Genomic DNA, 24,087 nt, shown 5'->3' with positions numbered 1-24,087 from the left:
AATTCTGAATCTGAATTCTGAATCTGAATTCTGAATCTGAATTCTGAATCTTAATTCTGAATCTGAATTCTGAATCTGAATTCTGAATCTGAATTCTGAATCTGAATCTGAATTCTGAATCTGAATTCTGAATCTGAATTCTGAATCTGAATTCTGAATCTGAATTCTGAATCTGAATTCTGAATCTGAATTCTGAATCTGAATTCTGAATCTGAATTCTGAATCTGAATTCTGAATCTGAATTCTGAATCTGAATTCTGAATCTGAATTCTGAATCTGAATTCTGAATCTGAATTCTGAATCTGAATTCTGAATCAGAATTCTGAATCTGAATTCTGAATCTGAATTCTGAGTCTGAATTCTGAGTCTGAATTCTGAATCTGAATTCTGAATCTGAATCTGAATTCTGAATCTGAAACGGTGGTTGATTTATCTTAAGAATCTGAATTCTGAATAAAAAATATCAGGTTAGAAATCTGGATCTTAATTATTATTCTAAATCCTGAATTCTAATGCTCAATGTTTATCTGTAGTTCTGATTTCTGAAGTCTTTTTCTGAATTCTAATCGTGGTTTCCGATTCTGGATTCTAAATCCTGCTTCGAATTCTTCCTAGCAAACTTGATTTCGAGTTCTGATTCTCAATTTAAAATAACATATTAACCCTTCGTTTCATGATTTTTTATTTTTCCTTAAAAATTTTTTTGAACAGCTGGAATTGATGTGTACATCATGAAAAAAAATTAAAATAAAATACGATTTTTCAATTTTTTCATACATTAATTGTTGCAAATTTGTTACTTTATGAAACGAAGGGTTAAATTCAATCAAAAAATTTCAATGTTTATTTAAAATTGTCTCTTTATGACTGAAAATTTCAAAATGGTTTTTAAAAGCATTGAACATTAAAATTTTGGTGAATATAATTGTACACTGAAAATCGAATCTTCAATTGTACACTCCGGATCCAGTAAAAATAACCAATTTTATCCCTCTCGCTAGAAGCACATTGTGAACTCATGCCTGCGCCGGCGCGGTCTAGTTCGGTCGAGCACCGCCAGGTGGCCACTGAGATGAAGTTTTCACGCCAAGTAAGTGTGCAGTTTTCCGGTCGTTTTTCCGAAGCCCGGGAAAACTCGCTTCTTGTTGGAGCGGGTGGCAGAAAAATCTATGCATATAGATTGGTTATTACCGTTTGCTTGGAATATTTCTATTTCGCTCATTCTAATACGATTTGGGGTGGTTTTCAACAAGGATAATTCTCGGGAATTTCTCGCCGAATGTAGATGAGAATGGGGCTTTTTTCGTCACCGTCGAGTCGTTTGTAGTTGATGGTGATGCTGTTTGCTTAAAGTCCCTGGCCATGAAGAGTGGAAACAAGAGGGCTCTTCTGTTGATGCCCCAGGATCAGGCTGGGATGGTCTGGTGGATCTGCTCAACTGTGCTCAAAAGGTACATAGTAAACGGATGGATGGCCGTTAGGATTCTACGTGTTCCCCGTGATGGGTCATGCTCTCATACAATGCCATACTACTGTTGAATCGGTCGGTCGGTCGGTCGGTTGGCCGTGGTGTTTGCCTTCGTTCTGTTCTGTTCCAATATCAATGGCGAAAGTCCCCTCGTGATACTCGTGATCCCCTAATCCACATTTTCCGTTGAGATGCTAACTGCTGCTCACGAGCCTGTCACGATGTCAGCGATGTCAGATGCATGGATTTCTTCAGCGAATTCCGCAAACGTCACTCTTCAGATACATATGCAATGATTATCAAAACTTACCAGAAAGTTCACGATGAATAGACAAAACTTGTGACAAAACACACAACTTAGTTACAGGCATTCGAAGGTTTAGCGTTGCTTCAAAAGCTCAAGAGGTTATGAAATTCTAATAAATAATTAGGATTCTTCCAGACTCTGAAAAATTTGATATTTGGTGATATGAATAATATTTTCTAGCCGTTTCGTGAGTCATATAGGGGAGAGGCGGGATTTATGCGCCTACTAATAAAACTACTCATTTTCTCCCATATTTCAATAGATAGGTATCTGAATACTATGAAACTATTAAACACATTATACTATCACGATTGATATATTTGAATGAATATTTTTGTTCCTATTTTTTCATGTTAGAAACATTTATATGGATGAAAAGAGATATTCAAGTAACATTTTATGAAATTTTTCAAACAAAGTGCAATAGCTCTAAAACTAAAGTTGTTAAATTTTTTAAGCTTGTATCATTGTTTTTTTCCTCTTTGGTACATTTTTCTAGATCTATGTAAAACTTTCCAGTTTCAGCGGGGTTAGATGCATCATTCGTATACCATAGCCCTGTTAAAATTGTTAGTTTTATATGTAATCAAATTATCTTTTATTTACTACAAAATGATAATGACACAATTTCTCACATCTTAAGTTGGTATTTTAAAGTTTTTCATTTTCATTCAAAATTTTAAAAAATCTCCAAAAATGTTCAAATTTTAGCATTTTTCGATGCCGTAAAAAACTTTACCCAGTATGACGGATTGACTTAATGATATCACATACAAACTTTTTACTGGTTTAATCATCCTACTCCTACACTGATGGTATAAACATATTTTTCGAACAATCATCATTTTTTTAAATAAATATTTTTATAATTCAGTTACCTGTCTGGGGTAAGATGCAACAAAATGCAAATCGAAGAGACACCATGTGCTGGAATATGAATGTTTTGCATAACGCGTTTGTCAACATTGAAATTTCATTCACCCATACATTTATTTTTATGATTTCAGCTATAAGTATTTTTACCCCTAAATTTATGCAGGATCCTTATGTTCAGAAAAAATAGTAAAAATAAGTTTTTACAGATCCGAAAATTCCTGCAACTGGTGTTTTATGCGTAATGGTTTTCGTGGTATCAAAAATTTATCAAAAACTATAAATTTATTTACGTTTTCATTAGATTTTGAATTAAAAACTAAATTTGTTGCAAGTTACCCCTTTTTCTTAGTAAAGTGAAAATCGCATGTTTTATGAAAATTAAAAATAACTGAAGAAACCAAATTTTTTTCTGACTACGTCAATTCGATGATCCACTAACCTTAAAACTTTTGAAGCATAAATGGTCTGATTATCTGTGGACCTGGGTTTGTTAGAAGCAATTGAAGTTGAAAAGTGTTGCATGTTGCCACAGTTAACGGCAGCTAAGGAATCAAGAATCTCCAGGAGTCAAGTATCCTCATTCTCCCCTATTCACGTGAGCGGACATCTCTTTTTTTGGCTATACGTCAAGGCTGACATTTTAGCGAATTTTAAGATATCACTAGTCCTTCTGCATTAAACATAGTAAGGGATGCAATATGGCCATATCAAATCAGACTTCGCTCCAATAATGAACGCATTTGTAGGTGGAATTATCGGTATAAGATTCTGTGCCGGACCAGTATTAACTAACTTTCTAATATTAGAAAGTTAGTTAATACTGCTCCGGCACAGAATCTTATACCGATAATTCCACCTACAAATGCGTTCATTATTGGAGTGAAGTTTGATTTGTGGGTGCACATACCACCCAAAACATAAGAAGCTTTCTCGGATTCGAAATGAAGGCTTATGAATCTAAGACATAAAAATGTTGAGAGAATTTTGCGAGAATACCAAAATAACACACACAAGAATAAGAAAATTATCAGCATAGCATAGCATAGCATAGCATGGGGTGACTACACACATCTTGCATTGGCTGATACACATGGTACAACTAATAATCAAAACCAGCATAAGATGCCAAAATGAGAATCTGGATTCAATTCTCATTTCAAATGTTGATTTTGAAAATTAGTGTGGTACCATAATGCACACCGTGACAAGTCAATGTAATCGTGGTAGGAAACATCTGAAACAGCAAAATAACTCTTTAGGTGCAGAGAACTCATACGACCCATAAAGCTGTTTCAGATAGGAATTGGAAGGGTGCATTTGAGGAAATCCTACTTGGCAGATAGGATTGATGAATGATAGAATGAATGAAACATGAAACATGAAACAATCTCACCAAAAGTCCCTCGTCGTCCAGGAGTGTTGGATATGACGATTTGTCATCCGTTGCGGTACGTTCTTCTCACACTTTTCAATCGAAGCAACTCAATTCTTCATCCCGAGCGCCAATTCGTAAATATTTGCTCCATCCAAAAACCTTTGGAGTCGAATTGACGATTATCACCATGGTTTTCACATTTTTTAGCAGTTCAGCATATTATTGAAATCGTGGGAATTAACAAGATCAAACAACACATGTTTGAAAAATATCACTTTCAGGTCCATTGAATGAAAAACGAAATCCAAGTACTGGCACGAAAAACAAACCCGAAATCAAGCAAGGCTCTTTCAACTCCATGAGGCAAATTTCAATACTAAGACACTTTCCTTAAGTTTGGAGCACTTATTTGGTAGCCATCTCTGCTGTGAAAATCCAGCCACACGTTGATACCACTTAGATCCAGTTTATGAAGATTCACTCAATTAAATAACGAAAATGCAATTATCAGCGAAGCGAAAAAAACGCGTGCGATGTCAATCTTTCACCGCCTACTCCTGACAAGAATAAGAAAATTATCAATTTATTTAATAGCTATTTTTTTAATTAGTCTTCAAGTCTCCAAATCCCTTTCCAAATGAAAAAAAGAAAAACATTTTTCCAAATATGATATTTTGAAAAAATGAAAAAAGTACTTGTACTTATATTCAAATATCTTGGACTACATAGCATTAATTTGGAATCTCTTTTTTGTATCAAACATCTGAACTTGAAACGCAATGCGTAAAATGTACTCATTACGAGTTAGACGACAATTTGCAGTCAAAATACTATCTTTGAACCGCAATAACTTTTTTGCTTTAAGTTCAATCGTGTTACAGTCTTCAGATGAAATATTTGTTTCAATTCAGGCTTTGTTTCAATTTCAGGCATTAATTATTTTCTCTGTTGCACCATAACATACACTTTTCACGAAACGTTGCAAGCGAATTAAGAGATTTTAAATCGTTAGGAAAAGTATTTCAAATATCAATACTACGTACGAAGAAACTATTGCCATAATGTGATGTATTATGGCTGGGAAAGAGAAAGTTAAACATACGTCTACTTCGGAACGGAACTAATTTCTTAAAAAGGTACTGTGGTTGGGCGAAACGAATAATTCTAAACAAGGCTATACATGACCGTACTTTTAAAAAACAATTAAATTTACATCCTACTAAGTTACTCTGAAGATGAGTTACTCTTGAAATTCTACTTAGATCATAGATCCAGAGAATACAACAGTTCAGTGCCATTTTAAGTCGATAAATAGATGCTGCAGATGCATTCAGAAGTAATTCGCAAGCATAAATGAAATGTGGATAAATTATGGTTTTGAACAGACGAAGTTTGATACAACTTGATAGCAGAAGGCTCAAGCAACCCCTCCCTATGGTCAGATCTTACTTCATTTGGCATGTGACCTTCTGGAAAGTTAATAATCAATTTTAGCTTGGAGCGAGTGAGATTTATCATGTTCAATTCTTCCTATATTAAAATAAGTACACTGTGGTTCGTTAAATTTTTCAAAAATGCAAAAATAACTGTTTTAGTAAAATAACCATAATTTCAATTTAATTTTTTTTTAAACAATTGTAAAAACAAAATCAAGGAGTTTGGCTCCTTAAAACCTGAAGGTACAAGCCGTTTCAAATAAAGTTCTACAGAAAAAAAAATTCAATTTTTTAAATTTTTAACCGATTTTAATAAATAACTACTACAAATCTTCAATTTAAATGAACATTTACGGTCCATGGAGAATCAGAATTTTTTAAATGTTACCATCAAGTCTAAAACTGTTAATAAAACAAAATTTTAACTAAAATAAGTATTTTTTTTATAATTTTTTCTATCACAACTTCACTTATATCAGCAATACTGTCGATCATGCGCAAAAATCAAATTCAATATTCAAAAAAGAGATTCCAAATTGATGCTATGCAGTCCGAGATATTTGAATATAAGTACAAGTACCTTTTTTAATTTCCCAAAATTTCATATTTGGAGCATAACTCAAAAACTGTTCTATTGAGATTTCTTTAAATTTCATTTTCGGATTCAGCGCCCTATTTTACTTTAAAATTTTGAGTAAGTCGATGAAGTTCACAGTTTTATTTTCAATTTTGTAAACTATGTAGTGTTATATTAGTCCAATTGGTCAATATTATTAGTCACATTGATGTCCATGGCAGCACCCGAGTATCAGCATGAAAATGATCGTTTTTATGGCAAACATTTCGGGGCATTCTTTGTTAGTATTAGGATTGGTCGATCTTGGATCGATCCTTGGAAGATCGATCTTTTCAATTCCGATTTTCGATTTTTCGGATCGATTCTTCGGCTAGGAAAAAATCGATTAGATCGGTTTATTTTCGATTCGATCTTTCGATCTTTTTTTTCTTATTTAGGGAAAATAAGGGCATAATGACCACCTTAAGGAGTATGCTTGTTTAACCATAGAAAACAGCTATAATATGTGAGTTTCATTATTGTATCGTGTTTAGACACTCAAAAAGTCAACTTCCCAACTGGGTGAAACTTAAAATAAGTTAACGTTTGCTCTTTCTGGTTATATTTTGGATGGGAAACGGACAAGACACCTTCTCTTGTCGATGACTCAAACTTAAGAGAATATTTTATTGTCTTTGCATAACGATTACAATTTTTACCGCGTAAATCTTAGCGAATAAAAAATATGCTTTGATTCCTGGCAACATTATAGCGATAGTCCAAACAAATCAATCAGCTAGTATACACCTAGGCGTTTTCACAAACCTCTCAGGGAGACCAATAGTGTTGAGATTCAACAACGTTTAAAATGAAATTATTGTGCCGAAATCTGAAAATCAGGGGCAGTATAAGCACCAGCAATCGGGGCACGATGAGCGTTTTCTGCGTAACATCTAGCAGTTTACATCTGACATCTACTAATTTGTAAGGTATCGGAGAGATAATCAGAAAACTCGAGCTCGATTCCTAGTCGAGGCGATTTTTTTTTCATTTGGTTTGGTTCATGATCAGTTGAAAAATAATTTATGAAATTTCAAATTTATTTCACTACGGTTTTGCAAACTCTTTACAAACCTTGTGAATTGGGTGCAGAAAGGTGTTTGTGATTGATTAAGATTTAAAAAAAATCCTAGAATTCGCTAATCTTAAGAAATAACAGCTATTATTCAGAAGTTACTTTTTTTATAAAAAAAAATGATTTTACACTTTTTTCTGCTTATTTTGTTCGATATCTCTTATATATATTAAAAAATTTTAATAAAAAATACCTTGAAATTATTTTTTTAACTCGTAAATATTTCTTGTCAGTACATCTATATATATATATATAAAGCAATTATCTGTATGTTTGTTTGTTTGTTTGTTTGTTTGTTTGTCCTCTATAGACTCAGCCGTTTTAAGAGCTAGAGGTCTGAAATTTGGCATGGATACTCATTAGGTCCAGGAAGGATGAAAAATGTTTTCAGATTTTTGGATGACCCCTTCTGAAGGGGGTCGTCCATACAACACAAATATGGTTTTCACGATATTGACGTTATTTTTTGTCGGATCGTGTTGAAAATTTGAGTATTTTGAAAGACGAGAAATCGATTGCAGTTATCAAATTTAGGGTCAGGGGACGGCCAAAGGGGTCGTCCATATCATCTTATGAATGTTTTTGCGATATTGACGTTATTATACACCAGATTGTGATGAAAATTTGCACATGAGTGTTTTGAGAGACGAGAAATCGATTACAGTTATCAAATTTAAGGTCAGGGGTCGGCCAAAGGGGTCGTCCATATTCTCTGATTAATGTTTTTGCGATATTGGCGTTATTGTACACCGGATTGTGATGAAAATTTGCACATGAGTGTTTTGAGAGACGAGAAATCGATTACAGTTATCAAATTTAGGGTCAGGGGTCAGCCAAAGGGGTCGTCCATATTCACTGATTAATGTTTTTGCGATATTGGCGTTATTATACACCAGATTGTGATGAAAATTAGCACATGAGTGTTTTGAGAGACGAACAATCGATTACAGTTATCACATTTAGAGTCAAAGGTTGGCCAAAGGGGTCGTCCATAATCACTGATCAATGTTTTTGCGATATTGGCGTTATTGTACATCGGATTGTGATGAAAATTTGCACATGAGTATTTTGAGAGACGAGCAATCGATTACAGTTATTAAATTTAGGGTTAGGGGTCGGCAAAAGGGGTCGTCCATATCAACTGATTAATTTTTTTGCGATATTGGCTTTATTTTACATTGGATTGTGATGAAAATTTGCACATGAGTGTTTTGAGAGACGAAAAATCGATTACAGTTATCAAATTTAGGGTCAGGGGTCGGCCAAAGGGGTCGTCCATATTGACTGATTAATGTTTTTGCAAATTTGACGTTATTCTACATTGGATTGAGATGAAAATTTCCGCATAGGAGTTTTTAGGGACGCTCTTTTGCTTTCAGGTTTCAAATCTTGACTCAGGGGTCGGCAAAAGGGGATATTATCTGTTCACTGTTTTTACGATATTCTCTTGATTGAGCATAGAATTGTAATGAAAATTGACACATTGGAGTTTAACAGAAAAGATGATTGATTTTAGGTGTCAAGTTTTGAATCGTGGTCAAAAAAGGCCGTCCATGTCAGTTGCTCACTGTTTTCGCGATATTGTCGTGATCATGCATCGGATTGAGATGAAAATGTAAGGATGAGGGTTATAAACTATGAGCAATTGACTCCAGGTAGCATGTTCCGTGTCAAGGGTCGGTGAAAAGGGCGTCTATATTCACTGTTCACTGTTTTCAAGTTCCTGACGTTATTTTACACATAATTTGAAAAGAAAAAATGGCACAAGGGAGTTTTGAGGAACGTAAAGTTGGTTTTAATTAACGAATTTCGGGCCATGGGACAGAAAAAGAGGGTTTCATTGAAAGTTCAGTGTTTTGTGCAATAATTTTGTTGGAGGCAGTTAATTGATACCAATTTAAGTGTGAAGGTCAAGCAAAAGAGTCGTGCACATAAAGAAATAGTACATGTTTCTGCCATAATGTCTAGATTTTGCAACCGATCGAGAAGAAAACACTCTCACATAAATTTTAATAAAAAGCCAATCAACCGTTTAATTTGAATTTCAATTAATAGTAATAGTAGCAAATTTAAACACTGTTGATTTTTTTCCCCAAAATTGTTGAAAGAATGTTTCGAATTCATTTTCTAAACTCACTTTGACGTACCAATGATTTAAAGCGAAACGAAGTTCGTACGGGATTAGCTAGTTACTTATAAATATCAAAGCAATTCCGAAATATTTGGATTTTGATTAATGTTGTTTTAAAACACTAACTACGGTTTACCTTTCATAAACTATACAAATTTGAAACTTTGTTTCTCTTTTGAATATTTTTAATAAAAAGCAGGTCACTCTTGTTACAAATGTAAAAGATCGATTAATCGGAGATCGATCTTCAAGCTCCGATTTTTTAGATGGATCGATCCCAGAACCGTTCTTCTGAATCGATCTTGGAGATCGATCATTTCCTGAAGATCGAACAATCCTAGTTAGTATACCTACATTTAAAGGGCAATTTGGGATGAGCAAGCTACCAAGATTTTTTTTTTGCCAGGATTTTAAGCATCTAAGGCTTATTCATCCCCTTTGGCAACCAAGAAATGTTGTTTTACTTATAAGTGACCCATGATTGTAAGGAATTTGGTGAATGCTGTGACAATTATAGGTTCCTTTTATTTGCCAAATATTATTGTTTTTTTCCGCTCAGTTTCCTATGTGTCCACTTGAAACTCGTTTTTATAGCAATTTGACCTATGTCGAAAATAGGTCCTACTTAATTCATTAGGGACTTATTTTGGACCACTGAACAAAACCTGGGTTGTAAATGTTCATGAACGTAATAAGACGCTGCACGATGATATGAAAAGAACTTTGCACACTATTTCAAACGCTTATTTTAAATAAAATTTGGAGTTTTGGCTTTGGCTATTTTATTTAATAAATTTGCTAAAGCCCAAACCCGCCTTTAGACGGGGTTCACTTTAACCGACAAAAACCAAATCAACCATTGTTTTAACCTGTTTTAACTTACTTTTTGTGGACTATGTTTAAACCACGTTGATCTAACAATCCACATTGATAGCAACTCTTTGATAAGCAGTTGTCAAAAGCTACAGCTTAAAGAAGCTAAACACATGGAAATAATGGACATGTAACAATTTTTTATTAAGTCATTATTTTTTATGCTTCTTGAAAAATTATTGACGGTTTGGTCTAAAAGCTACAATCATTCGTGGTTGATTTTCGAGAAAAAAAAACTTGGTTAGATAGAAAAGAACTATAATCCCCGTCTAAAGGAGGGGTTGGGATAAAACCACTAAAAATCGGCAAATATGTAACGAGTTTGATTTTTGTAACAGTTGAAATATCTCAATTAATAGTAGAACAATTTCAACAAAAATTATGATAAAAGAGAAGGCTTGAAGCACCTCTTAGCTGAATGAAACTATGATTTCAAAGTAGTCGATGATTCCTTTGAATTCAGCAACAGTATTTGAAAGACCCACATTCACTACCCACTTGCTAACTAGCTAGCTAGTTAGCAGTGGGATAACCCACTGAGGATGCTAGCAAATAGCTAGTGAAATACTAGTATTTGGGTCTTTCAAATACTGTGGCTGAATTCAAAGGAATCATCGACTACCTTGAAATAATATGGGATAGTCTTAATATGTTTCAAAACTTAGGAGAAAATGTTGAAATGTGTTAAAATAACAAGCGAAAAAGTACTAAACATCTAGTTTTTCAGCCCCTATGGTTATGCAATCTTTGAAGAAAAAAAACTGTTAAAAATCAAATACAACGAAAATTTTTTTTCATACAACAAAGGTTGTTCCAAAGATAAAACTCGCACTTTTTTAATCTATATATTCTACAGAACTGAACTGTTGTCCCAAGCAAGATTGTCACATTTGAAAAAACGTACAAACGAGAAAAACTCAATTGAAATTTCAGCTATATTTACAATTATTCTCTTAATCTCAGTGGATTTGGTTTTGGAAGTCGAAATGCATCAATTGATGTTACGGAGTAGAGGATTTCAGACTTTCTTAACTTATTATTGGATCGCCTGAAGGATATGGCGTTCTAAAGCATCGGTACTTTGGGACTTTTATTCAACATTTAAAACACATAACACGTAATCGGTTTAATCTCATGGTTTTTTATTAGGATTCTATAAATCAACCAACACGCGACTCGTTCGCTTACCAACTCTTACATATACTCTCCCATGTTATTATTCGTCGATCAAACCATAGACATCGGATGTATCCGTTGATGTATATCCTACATCCCTCTCCTACTCTGTAATGAAAGAAAGAAATTAATATATTTATTAACGCGAAGAACAAAAAAAAAATTGCACACTCTACAGAAATACATACTAGTCTAGAAACCGAGCAGGTAATTTGCGAGATCTCTTTGGACGATTTCCTTCCTGGTCATGTTCGTCGTCCGACCCAGACTTCCTTTTAAATTGTTCATAGTCGAGATCATTTCCAACATCTGCTTCATTTTCGATTGTTTCAGCTTCAGGTTTCTGTACGACCACCGATTTTGAGTTATCATCCAATGGTGCTGGCCATTTTTTTAGATGTGTCACTGAGCGACGATAGCGGACACCTGCCTCATTTTGGATACAAACATCGGATCCGTTTCTTCCAACAACTTCGAATTTTTTCCATATGAAAACTAGGCTCTAGTTTTCCCGAATCGAAATTCCTCATCATTACTATGTCACCTTTTTTAATATCAGATGGTCGTGCTTGTGTGCGGGCATCGGCATACAGTTTGCCTTTCATCTTCAATATGGCATCCCTGTCGCTTATTTCTTCGTTTTTATTCCTTAACCTTTCCGTTCGCAAAGATGGAAGCATGTCTTTCACCGGACGACCTGTCATGAGCTCCAGAGGGGCTTTACCTGTTACCGAATTAGGTGTAGTATTGTGCATATACACGTATTCCTTAATGGCTTTCTTCCAGTCACTCTTTGTGGCTTTGGCTATCCGGAGAGTCTTCAGGATTCCCTGGTTCTGCCGCTCTACAAGCCCATTCATCTGCGGCCAGTACGGGATACATTTAATTAATCGGACGTTTTTCTTTAAACAATATTCCGAAAATTCATCACTTGAGAATGGTGGACCATTGTCACACCGAATGCTCTCTGGATATGCATGTTCGTTGAAAATGGTTTCCAGTGCATCTATAGTTTTTGAAGCTGATGTCCCCTTCATTTCGATTACTTTAAGGAACCGACTAAAATAATCTACAACCACTAGAAAAGTTGCATACTCCTTAGCCGTAAAAAAATCTATCGCAATGTCCTGCCAAGCACGTTCCGGCATCTCACTCCGAATCATTGGCTCAGGAGGATTTTGTCGACTTACAACGGTACAACCAAGACAAAGCTTAACTTTCTTCTGAACATCATCGTCCATACGTGGCCACCATAATCTTTCTCTTAGATTTCGGCGCATGGCTATGATGCCAGGATGCCCTCTGTGTGCTATAGAGAGAGCTCTGATTTGTAGACTTTGGGGCAACACTATTCTCTCGTCCCGCACTAAAATTCCGTTTATCATGCCGAGTTCTTTTGCGAATGCTTGGTACTGGTAAAGATGAGTGGGCCAGCTCCCTTCCTTTAAAGCCGTACACACGTCTTTCAAAATTGAATCGGTTTCGGTTTCACGCCGTATGGCATCTAACGTAATGGCCTCTAAATCCTCACCTAGCGCACAAAGGTAATGTTCTGAATTATCGTCAAACTCTTTGTCTACTGTTGGACACAACCGAGATACGATATCGGAAATATTACTTTTCCCCGGAATATATTTCATTTCAAAATCGTATGGTTGTAACCGCAAGGCCCAACTCTCGGCTCTTGAACACGCCCGTCGGCCATCCCGATATTTACCTCCATAAATGTATTGGAGTGTTTTGTGGTCGGTGAAAATAGTGAATTTGAGTCCAAAGAGATACAAATAAAACTTTTCCACCGCCCATACCACCGCCAAGGCTTCTCGTTGGGTCTGCGGATAAAGTTTTTCGGTATCCGTCAAACCTTTAGAAGCGAAGCTTATAATACGGGGTGTGTTATCTTCAGTCCTCTGTACTAGGACGGCGCCGAGGCCCACTGGAGAAGCATCCACATATAACTCAGTTACTCCATTTGGGTCAAAGTAGCCTAACTTTCTCACATTTGTAGAAAGTTCATTACGCAAGTCGTCAAATGCATTCTGTTTTTTAAAGTAAAATAGAATAGTAAACCATTAGTAATTCTAACTTAAATATCTAACTCCTCACCTGCTGATCTTTGTCAAATGTTTCAATTTCCCCTCGGATATACTTGCGAAGAGGTTCAGATCTCGTTGAAAGGTGCGGTATAAAATGTCCTACGAAATTCACCAGACCAAGAAAGCTGCGTACCTCTTCTTTTGATTTGGGTTGTCGAAAATTTTTGATTGCAGCTATTTTTTCATCGGAGGGGCGAATTCCGCCTGCATTAACTTTGAATCCTAGAATATCCAGCTCTTTGACTCCGAACAAACATTTGCCATCATTTATTTTAGCTTTATTTTGCTTCAAAACAGACAGTACATGCATTAGTCGGGAGTCGTGTTGTTCTCTCGTCGCACCAACAACCACAATGTCATCAATATAAACAATGACACCATCGATTCCTGCAAGCATCTCCGTCATTATCCTCTGATAAATTTCGGGTGCGCAGTTGATGCCAAACATCAGCCGCTTGAAGCGCATCAAGCCACGAGCTGTCATAAAGGTGGTAATAGCCCGGGATTCCGGATGCAACTCTACGTGATGATAAGCCGAAACTATATCAAGTTTCGAAAAATATCTCGCTCCTCTTAACTTGTTCAGGAACGTTTCTATGACAGGTAACGGAAAATGTTCACGATGAATGGCTTCATTTGGGTACTTCATGTTGATACAAATTCGGATGTCACTCTTGCCCTTGGGTACTACGACCATCGGGGAAATCCAATCTGTTGGACCCGTAGCCGGTTCGATCACATCAGAGTCCAACATCTCCTGTATTTTAGCATCCACTTTTGCCTCCATGGCAATAGGAATCCGAATGTATGCTATTTTCTTTGGAGCCACTTTAGGATCTATCGAAAGCTTAAGCTGAATACCCGGAAACTTGGGAAACGGTTCTACGTGATCAGATATCTGTTGTACTTCTAGACCCACTTTGAGAACTTTCATTTCCTCTGCTGTGCGTTTGCTTAATAAACATCTATTAGCACATTCCACCACGAAAAACTCAGCATAAGTTTTCGGCTTCGATGCGTCGACAGAAATGTGGGCTTCAAATACTGCTAGGACTTGCAACGGAGTTTGACTGGCGTAGGCCAAGAACTGTCGATCACAATCATGCTTCAGGTTGAAAATTTTGACCCGATTAAATTTAATCGATTGCCATACTTCTTCTGTAATTGTATTAATGGACGCTCCTGAATCGATTAGAAATTCTACTGAATAATTATCCAATTTGCACACAGTCATTCTTTGGCCAATCCGAAACCTAAAATTTTGAAACATGAAAGGTTTAAAAAAAAACGCAAAGTTTTAAAATGAAACAAATTTATTGAAACAGAAGTTTATTGTGGCTCAGAAGTACTTCCTAGCGAAGAATAATTGTTAGCAGTTACTCCACCTTAGCAATATCCTTGCGTTCAGGAACTTTTGGCAACTCTTCCTTCCAATCCTCAGAAGACTGCAACGAGTTTGCTACATTGTATGGCCGTTTCATCCGTTGGATGTTTCCTTGGTTATGATTGCGCTCGACGCTGCGCCAGTTGGGACATTTCCTGGCATAATGGCCTGTGTCAGAACACCTGTTACACACGGCATGTTTAGCTTTGCAATTGGCAGATCCAGCAGCATGACCCTCGAATCCGCAATTTTCGCATCCGAACTTGCTCCACATGTTTCGACGATCACGCCAAGCACGGTTTGGGTTACTCCCCCCCCATCTTTCTGAACGATTTGGTCGGAGTCCGTTTCTAGCCCGCGCCGATGGCTGAGAGACCGCAGCTAACAAACCAGTGTTTGTTTCGGCAAACTGCTTCGACTTTGCTTTCTGTTTCACCATCAATTCACGGTTAATAGCATAGCTGGTTAAGTCATCTAATTTCATAACTCCTTCGAGGCCCTTGTCACGAACCCTTTCATCGTGTGCCGCCATTGAAATTTGCTGAAGAATTTCGGTTTCTTCACGATCCTTGAAGTCGCACCGTGCAGCTTGGGCGCGAAGTTTCAGAAGAAACTGGCTGAAAGGCTCATCGTTCATCTGCCTCAACGACCGGAACAATTCCAACTCCACACGGTCGTTCCGTTTCCCAACGAAAAATTTGTCCAGTCGGATAACCGCGTTATCGTACTCCGGAATTTCCGCAGGCCTCAATGGAACTTTCACCGGTTCCGGATAGTACTCCTCAGCCACCGGTCGTAAGTTATAATAAATCCTTTGGAGGCCACGGCCGCCACGGGCGAGCATGAACACCAACTTATCATGTTGAGATTGGAATTGTTGCAACTCGAGAATGAGCTCAAATGCTCTCTTCCATTCTTCCCACTCTCTGCCCAGATCTTGGACATCAACACCATCGTTGAATGGTTCTAACGGCCACGCTTGGCGATTTTCCATTTTCTGGAATCACGAGCACAAAATGAATATTTTTTTAATTCTTCAAAACATCGTTTTTTGAAAACCTCACACCTACCTTTGAAATCCAGCTATTCAATAAACAAATTGAAATTGATCAACAATCTACTTTTTCACAAATGGCGGAGTGGTAACAGAACACACAATTCGAAAATCGCACAGTTGTTCACTTAATCAACTCACTAGACGTACTTCTTCCTCCAAGAACTACTCGGAAATGAAAAAGCACATGCAAAAATTGAACAGCGGAAATTTTTCCTTCTAGTGTGAGTGTCATTCGCTCGTGTACGCCATGTTCTCCCGTTTCTCTATAAAACGTGTGAAATAGCATAGAATTACATTTCTCTGTTTGTGTGTGTTTACTCCGCTCGCGCATACATTATCGCAAGTCGCAAAAGCTCTCCCTTCTCTCTCAAAATTAGTTCCTTGTTGATTTTTCTCTGACAAGGTGACCAGTGTCGGGGAGCTTTTTTTCCTTCTCTTCAAGAAAAGTGTTCGTTGACCGAAATCATTTCTCTCCGCTCGATTAAGAGATAGAGTTTTACTGTTCAGATGCTCAGCCTTATCATTCCAAAAATCAAGCTCCCAAAAATTTGCTCAGCTTTTCTTTCTAGGATTAGCTTACTCACCACTACCAACTCTTTCGATTAGGTAAAGCTACCAACTCATCAGATTAGGCAATTCAAACAACTACCAACTCGTCAGATTAGGCATTTCTCAAAACTACCAACTCTTTTGATTAGGTACAACTACCAACTCATCAGATTAGGCATTTCTCACAACAACCAACTCTTGCGATTAGGTTTTACTACCAACTCATCAGATTGGGTAAAGCTCTCCAAACATTGTTGGGCTAGCTAAATTATGCGATTATGCGTCTGTTTCTATGGAACTCGCACTTCAGCGCTCCTCAGCATATTCCGCTCTTGCACTCTATTTGCTCGACAGAACTTATCCATTGGTATCACCATTTTCTGGTTCAGAAAAGTTCCTGGACAATCATACTTTGGACACTGTCTCATCACTCCTCGACCGCTGCTTATCCGAGATTCTCACGCACAAAACATCGATAAAAAATTGTTTTATTAGGAAAAAAAACTGTCACTTTTGGATTCGATCCTATCCACGGTCGCCAAATTGTAGCATCGGTACTTTGGGACTTTTATTCAACATTTAAAACACATAACACTTAATCGGTTTAATCTCATGGTTTTTTATTAGGATTCTATAAATCAACCAACACGCGACTCGTTCGCTTACCAACTCTTACATATACTCTCCCATGTTATTATTCGTCGATCAAACCATAGACATCGGATGTATCCGTTGATGTATATCCTACACTAAAGATAAGCCAACTGGCCAGAACAAATTTCGTCGAGATTGCAGTGTACTGTCGTACCAAACCAAATATTTTTTCAATAGCAATTAAAAGCGTCATTCAATTCAAAATAATAATATAAATTAATTTCTACGGTAGATGTCAGCTGTTGAAATGTTAAGTAAATTACTAAGAATTGTGTGTGACCCTTGGCTGTGAGGGAACTTTGAGTAGTAAGAGTTAAATTCCTACCAGAGAATATAAACATCGAAATAATGCATGCCATCACTTTTTTTGGCATCTTGGGAAATCGCTTGCCCACTATAGGCTCTTCTCGTTCGTTTGATAATCGAAATTTTGTTCAACTGAGAGTTCCACCAAATCTTTTCCTCTACATTTCGTTGATATCCTACTACTGCTGTCGCTAAGCCCACAGGCGCTGTCATTTAAGAAGCAAGCATATCCGTACCGCACATTCCAGCAAATGTTAGAACCTACCTCTATCTCAAGTTCCATCCAGCAACTGATGTAAATTTAGAGCTCTGGCCATCAAGACAGAAGGTAGGCTACTGTAGGACAGCGAAATCGCGGTCATATGACGTTACACGTTGCCTGTGCTATCATTCGTTTTGGATGGTTTGCGGTTAGAAACATTTTACCAGATCTTATCACATGATACATGCTAGCATATTTTACTCCTAATGGTTTCAGCAAATTTTTGTCCCACGTATCAAGTGATGCTGTGACGCGTTTGCCGGAGCAAAATTGTACAACATATTTCATGATTGTTATTTAGATAAATTTAGGATAGAGGTAAGTTAAAACATTTGAATGAATTGCATCTTCAACCAAATTTGACCCGATTGACAATAAATAGTTAAAGGTGGTTAAAGGGTCTTTAATAAACAATAACAAAAACCTTTAGCAAAATGTTCACCAACAAATAAACCGAACGAATGACATAAGGGGTCGTTCAAATATTACGTCACTAAACTTTCGATCATTTTCGACCCGCCCTTCCCCCTACGTAACACTTTCACATCACATTTTCAATTAAAGTCCACAATGCGTAACAATCTGCTATACAAATTAATTAAATTTCAAGTTTATTTGCTCCAAAAGTTGGAACGATACATGAACTCGTAGATAAATTAGAAGCATTTTCGTGAGACTCAAAAAATTGCGATTTTTTTAAGTTACAGGAAACTTGAAACTCAAGGAGAGTTGATCCTTAATTGCCCTGGCACTAGGCAAATATCTAATGAAATCCGAAGATAAAAGGTCCGGTGACTAATTTTTGCCATATTTGTTCTTATCTCACAGTCTGTGGGTATCAGACAAAGAGAATTCTAAAAGTTTGTCTTCTACCCTATGTTCATTGCATAGTTTAAGGCGCAATTAATATTTCACGACATGATAACCAATGTACACGATCCATTCAGAAGAAAAATATAAGTATCATTTTGGGCTCTAGGGATCAATTATACTCATAACATACATTTTAGAAAACTTCTTCTTTATAAAAATTGAGAGTTCACTATTGCTTTGAAGATATGTCATTATGAAGTGCATATTATAACGATTGCCTTATAAGAATTAATATTTATATTACAATTTTCTCATTTGACAAACATTTTAAAGTGATAAAAAAAGATCTTCAAATCACATTTTGTTAAACTTTTCAAATAAAGTTCAATAACTCGAAAAATAAAAATGTCAAAATTTGTTGAGATAACAGCATTGTAGTGTTGTTCTATTTGGCAAATTTTTCTAGAACATTTGATATTTGTAAGACATTCCGGTTTCGAGATATAGCGAAGGAATCAAGTATCCCCAGGGATCAAGTATCGACATTTTCCCCAAATTTATTCATACAGCCATGGGTCAAATATCCTCAACATTTATCCGCTAAAACTCTCTTGTTTCTCAACCGATTTTTACAAAATTTAAAGTTTTATCAAGCTTATAACGTGAATAGAATATGATTAATTGACAATATTCAGCTACAATCATTTTTTTTTTGTAATTTCTTTATTTGAGACGGCTTTAAGGAGACAAACTCGTTTTGTATGATTACAATTTTTACTTAAGTCTAGATCATCACTTTTTGAAAAGAACAGGAAATAGATAGGGAGATATGAAAATAAAAAAAATTATAGATTCATATCAATAGCTTTTAGGAAAAGGTATATTTCGAACATGTAATCAATGTCTATCGCAGCTAGTACATCTCTTACTGGGGTGCAGAGTGGTTTTCTTTGGGCCCGAAGGGAATCTAAATATTGAATTCATTTTTTTTCTTTCCAATTCAATTCATAAGAATTGAAAGATTGAATATTTTACCATTTGAATTTGATCATCTTTCTGATATGAAAGTAAGAAAAGAATGGTTACGTAGAAATATTGAAGTGATCGTTGCTGCTAGTGGAGAAAAAGATTCAACGAAATCAAGAAATTTATATTATTCTATAGAAATTCATAATGCTGAAAACTGCTCATCTAAAGAAGATTATTTTAAAATATTCTTTACCGAAAAAAAAATTTGAAAGGCACGAGTTTAATGAAATCGCTCCAACGAGAAATCCAGAGTGTAGTTTTTTTTGGCAGCTCTATAGAAATTTTTGATTCGCTGCTCAGATCAAGCCAAAAGTTGCAATTTTGCAATTTTTAAGCACTTGAGAGAAATATGAATTATCGATAAAGTTTTAATGTTTGCCCCTCTCGAACTTTTTTTTTCTTTTTCTCGGGATTTTCATCCCGAAGGACGATTCATCCCTCAATCTCCAGAACTTAAAGAAAAACTCCTAAAAGAGGAAATTTTAGATCTAACTATAGTGAACTTGTATATAAGAGAAGCGACATCTGATCCCTATAAAAATAAAATATCTGGCCACATTTCCACAACCTCCAAATTAAAAGTTTGCAACACTGTTTCTTGACTCAGTGTTCAAGCTTTAAAGTGAATGCTCATCTCGCTAACTTTCAGCTACTCAGTTCAGAGTGACGGTTACTCAGTTGTCGCTAAAACCGCACCTACTCAGTTCTGACTAAATGGCCTTTACTCAGATCTGACTAATCGCCCTTTTCGCGACAACTGAGTCAGGGTTACTCAGAATGCTGAATGATTTTGGAGCGGATTCTGGCCGCTTTTTATGGTAGTAATAGTAAAATCCAGTTAAATGAATAAGAATGTAGTTATATATGTTAGGGCGTGAAACACCCTACAAACAATACCGCTGGGCTCACTGCTGGCAGCCTATCTGTCAGCCGATCGACGCGCCAACCAGCGGGTAGAATACAACAACAACAACCAATCACTTTATGTTTTGTTTTGTAAACGTTAAGTCGCGACGTGATTTTACCTCGTCAATAAATCGTCTTTTTAATATGTAGTGTTAAGTAACTACGTGTTATTTATTACCTTGTATCCGTGCTACCCCAGTTTACAACAGTGGCGACGAGTCGGTCGTTTAATTTTCGCGAAATCCACCGAATTATCGCAAAATTAATTCCCCCACGCGGAAACGACAACGGTGTGAAATGGATTCGGAAGAACATAACCGTACTTCGGATCTAGCCGCTGGATCAAATGGGACCATCAACGGGCTCCCCAGTGGACAGCAGTTCCTCCCAGCTGGCATGGCAAGCTTTATTCGCCCCACACAGTTCGGTCAGCAGCCACCGACGGGACTTTCTCAACAGTTCCCCGGGCAGCAGCAGCAACAGTCGTATCAATCAACACACCACCTCTCATCATTCGACGCACTCCTTTCTCAGCTCCTCGAACAGCAGCAAGCATTTGCGACACAAATGCTCAATCAGCAGCAGGAGTTTATGCGACAGCAGCAGGAGATGTTCCTCCGTACAATGTCATCGTTGAGCGTGCAGGTACCATCTAACCCTGAAGTGATTTTAGACTCACTTTCGCATCACATCAAGGAGTTCCGGTACGATCCGGAAAACAACATTACGTTTGCGGCTTGGTACGCGCGGTACAAGGACCTGTTTGAGCAAGACGCTTCCCGGCTCGACAGCGATGCAAAAGTCCGTTTGCTCCTCCGGAAGATGGGTTCCGCCGAACATGAACAGTATGTTAATTTCATCCTTCCGAAACTACCGAAAGAGTACCAATTTGACGAAACTGTTCGGAAATTGGGAATCCTGTTTGGTGCTGCTGAATCGCTCATCAGCAAGCGGTATCGTTGCCTGCAGACAACGAAAAAGTCCACCGAAGATTACGTTTCGTTTTCATGCCGTGTAAACAAGAACGCGGTCGATTTTGAGCTGAGTAAATTGACGGAGGAGCAGTTCAAATGTTTATTATTTGTTTGCGGCATGAAAGCGGAGTGTGATGCAGAGGTGCGTACTAGACTGTTGGCAAAAATCGAGGACCGGAACGACGTGACCCTGGAGCAGCTTTCTGAAGACTGCCAGCGGCTGATGTGTCTGAAGAGAGACACTGCTTTGATCGAGGGAACATCCGGACCACCAGCAGTGCAGTTCGTGGAGCGGAACTATAATCGGCAGCAATTTTCTAAAAGTTCTCCGAAAAAAGTGAAGCAAAATAGTGAACACAAAAACATTCCCCCAACCCCTTGTTGGAAGTGCGGCGCAATGCACTACACTCGTGAGTGCCCATACAAGGACCACAAGTGTAGTGATTGTGGCAACAACGGACACCGTGACGGTTATTGTTTATCCGAAAACAAAAGTGCAAAGCCCTATCACAAGAACAAAAATAGAACTTTTCGGGCAAATGCAGTGAAAGTGAATGCAGTGCAACAAAACCAAAAATTTGTTCATGCTCATCTCAACGGTGCTGAAGTGCAACTGCAGTTGGACACTGGATCCGACATCAGTGTGGTATCGAAGCGTGTGTGGGAGAAAATCGGGAAGCCTTCCACCACCCCCGCACTAGGAAATGCATCTACGGCTTCTGGTGCCCCCCTCGAACTCCTTTTCAAGTTCCAGTGTGACGTCAACGTCAATGGCCAGCAGCGCCGTGGGACATTTCACGTGGTCGACAAATCGTTCAACGTGTTCGGAATCGATTTGCTCGACGCTTTTGGGCTCTGGTCGGTGCCGATTTCTTCTTTTTGCAACCAGAGTGCCAAACCATCCACATCGTTGGAGTCATTTGAGGCAGCACCACGTTCCAAAAATTCAGCATCCAGCACTTCACCACAGCACAATCCCACAGCAAGGCTGAACCATTTCGAGACATTCGAGAGGGGAGAAGTTCGGTTCCAATAATCTCCAAATATTTCACCGATGTCCCGTCTCTCTCTCAACGTCTCCTTCTCCATCATCATCAAGCTCTGCTGATCCAGTAGAGACCAACGAACAGCTGTGCAGGTGCCTCGTCGTTCTTCGCAGACCAGAAGACTGCCGATCCGGTTCAACCAGCACCGGCTGTATTAAGGGAGGAGATGTTAGGGCGTGAAACACCCTACAAACAATACCGCTGGGCTCACTGCTGGCAGCCTATCTGTCAGCCGATCGACGCGCCAACCAGCGGGTAGAATACAACAACAACAACCAATCACTTTATGTTTTGTTTTGTAAACGTTAAGTCGCGACGTGATTTTACCTCGTCAATAAATCGTCTTTTTAATATGTAGTGTTAAGTAACTACGTGTTATTTATTACCTTGTATCCGTGCTACCCCAGTTTACAACAATATATGTTGACCAGAATATTAAAAAGTGAACATTTTTAATATTTTAAAATAAATCTATATTTATAAAATTTCAAAAAATTAACAATTTTATGATCATGCTTCGTATCTTTTCACTTTTTCCGCTCCGGAACAACTGCTTCTCCAACGGAATCATCTTTCCGTATCCGTTCGAGCAACAGAATTTATTTGGCCCCGAAACCGGATTTTGTTTAGCCTTGCTACTGCTAGTGCCGCTCCGAGAACAATCCTTCTTCGCATATTCCTTTATTTTATCCTGAAATAAAACTTATACCGTCTGATTCTTCACAAATTATTATCAAAAGTTAATATTTACCTTAAGAATTTGGTTTTTCCGGTATTTATTGTAGACAAAAGCGATAAATGATGGAAGGTCTTGAGCAAACTGATCAACATTTACTCAGTTGTCGCCTTCAAGCACTCGAATTCGCTGAGTGCCAAATTTCGTGTCGTCTGAGTAGCTTTCACTCTGAAAAACTGAGTCGTTTTAGATCAAGCGACGGCTGCGTCATACAACAGGTGATGTCTGAGTAAAATGCAGCCGGGCTCTGGGTATTTCAAAATTAGCGAGATTGTCGAACAAACAAACTACTTCTCAGGTTCTTCAGGTGGATTTCTTTGTTTTCTTTAATTTTGGCGAACTTTTAGCAAATTTGAAAAGTGTATAAAAGTTTTATTGTGTTTAATATGAAGTGTCTAGCACCGTTTTGTTCTAATCGCAAAACAAAGGGGTTTAAAAACAACAATTTTTTTTCGATTCCCAAAGGAACGGGATTTAAGGAAAAAGTGGCTTGAATTCTGCAACAAACCCGTTGATTTTGTGACTACAAACATGAGCCGTTTGTGCAGTGTACGAATACTCCTTTTATGACCATGAATGTTTCAATGAATTTAAATTTGAATGCTTTTATTTTTGATTTTAGCTTCATTTCAACTGCAACGAGCTCGATTTAAACTCATCTGAAGGAAAAGTTTTGAAAGTTCCCGGCACGGTACCCGAATTTGTTGTTGTTCCCCAGGTTTGCGATATGATTCCTGTAACACCCAATTTTTCAACTGGCCAAGAAGGTAAGAACTCGTAAACTAGAAAAACAAAAAGGTGAAGATACTTACCGCATTAAAATTTCAAAAGTAGAGTTGCAATGTCTGGAAGCCGGAAGAATCGAATATCTTCGCCACGATTCTGATTGTTGTGAGGAGGTAGAACCTGAACCGCAAAAGAAAAAACCAAAACTTTACTGTT

General features: G+C 37.4%; 3 protein-coding genes across 3 annotated transcripts; 1 reads left to right on the top strand and 2 right to left on the bottom strand.

The window, feature by feature from the left end:
* Nucleotides 1–11,828: 11,828 nt before the first annotated feature.
* LOC129742538 (uncharacterized protein K02A2.6-like) lies at nucleotides 11,829–14,663 on the bottom strand. Its single transcript, XM_055734445.1, has 3 exons — nucleotides 13,440–14,663; nucleotides 11,925–13,372; nucleotides 11,829–11,835 (listed from the first exon to the last, which is right to left on the bottom strand). The coding sequence occupies exons 1-3, from the start codon at nucleotides 14,661–14,663 to the stop codon at nucleotides 11,829–11,831; spliced, it is 2,679 nt and encodes an 892-aa protein (XP_055590420.1).
* Nucleotides 14,664–14,805: 142 nt separating this feature from the next.
* LOC129742537 (uncharacterized) lies at nucleotides 14,806–16,074 on the bottom strand. The gene is made up of 2 exons (XM_055734444.1): nucleotides 15,884–16,074; nucleotides 14,806–15,810 (listed from the first exon to the last, which is right to left on the bottom strand). The coding sequence occupies exon 2, from the start codon at nucleotides 15,805–15,807 to the stop codon at nucleotides 14,806–14,808; it is 1,002 nt and encodes a 333-aa protein (XP_055590419.1). The 5' UTR covers nucleotides 15,808–15,810; nucleotides 15,884–16,074.
* A 4,612-nt stretch (nucleotides 16,075–20,686) lies between these two features.
* Nucleotides 20,687–22,399, top strand: LOC129742536 (uncharacterized protein K02A2.6-like). The gene has a single exon (XM_055734443.1). The coding sequence runs from the start codon at nucleotides 20,687–20,689 to the stop codon at nucleotides 22,397–22,399; it is 1,713 nt and encodes a 570-aa protein (XP_055590418.1).
* Nucleotides 22,400–24,087: the final 1,688 nt, after the last annotated feature.

Source organism: Uranotaenia lowii, chromosome 2 (genome assembly GCF_029784155.1).
Source record: "Uranotaenia lowii strain MFRU-FL chromosome 2, ASM2978415v1, whole genome shotgun sequence".
NCBI classification, from domain to species: Eukaryota; Metazoa; Arthropoda; class Insecta; order Diptera; family Culicidae; genus Uranotaenia; species Uranotaenia lowii.
This window is presented reverse-complemented; position numbering and strand designations above follow the sequence as displayed.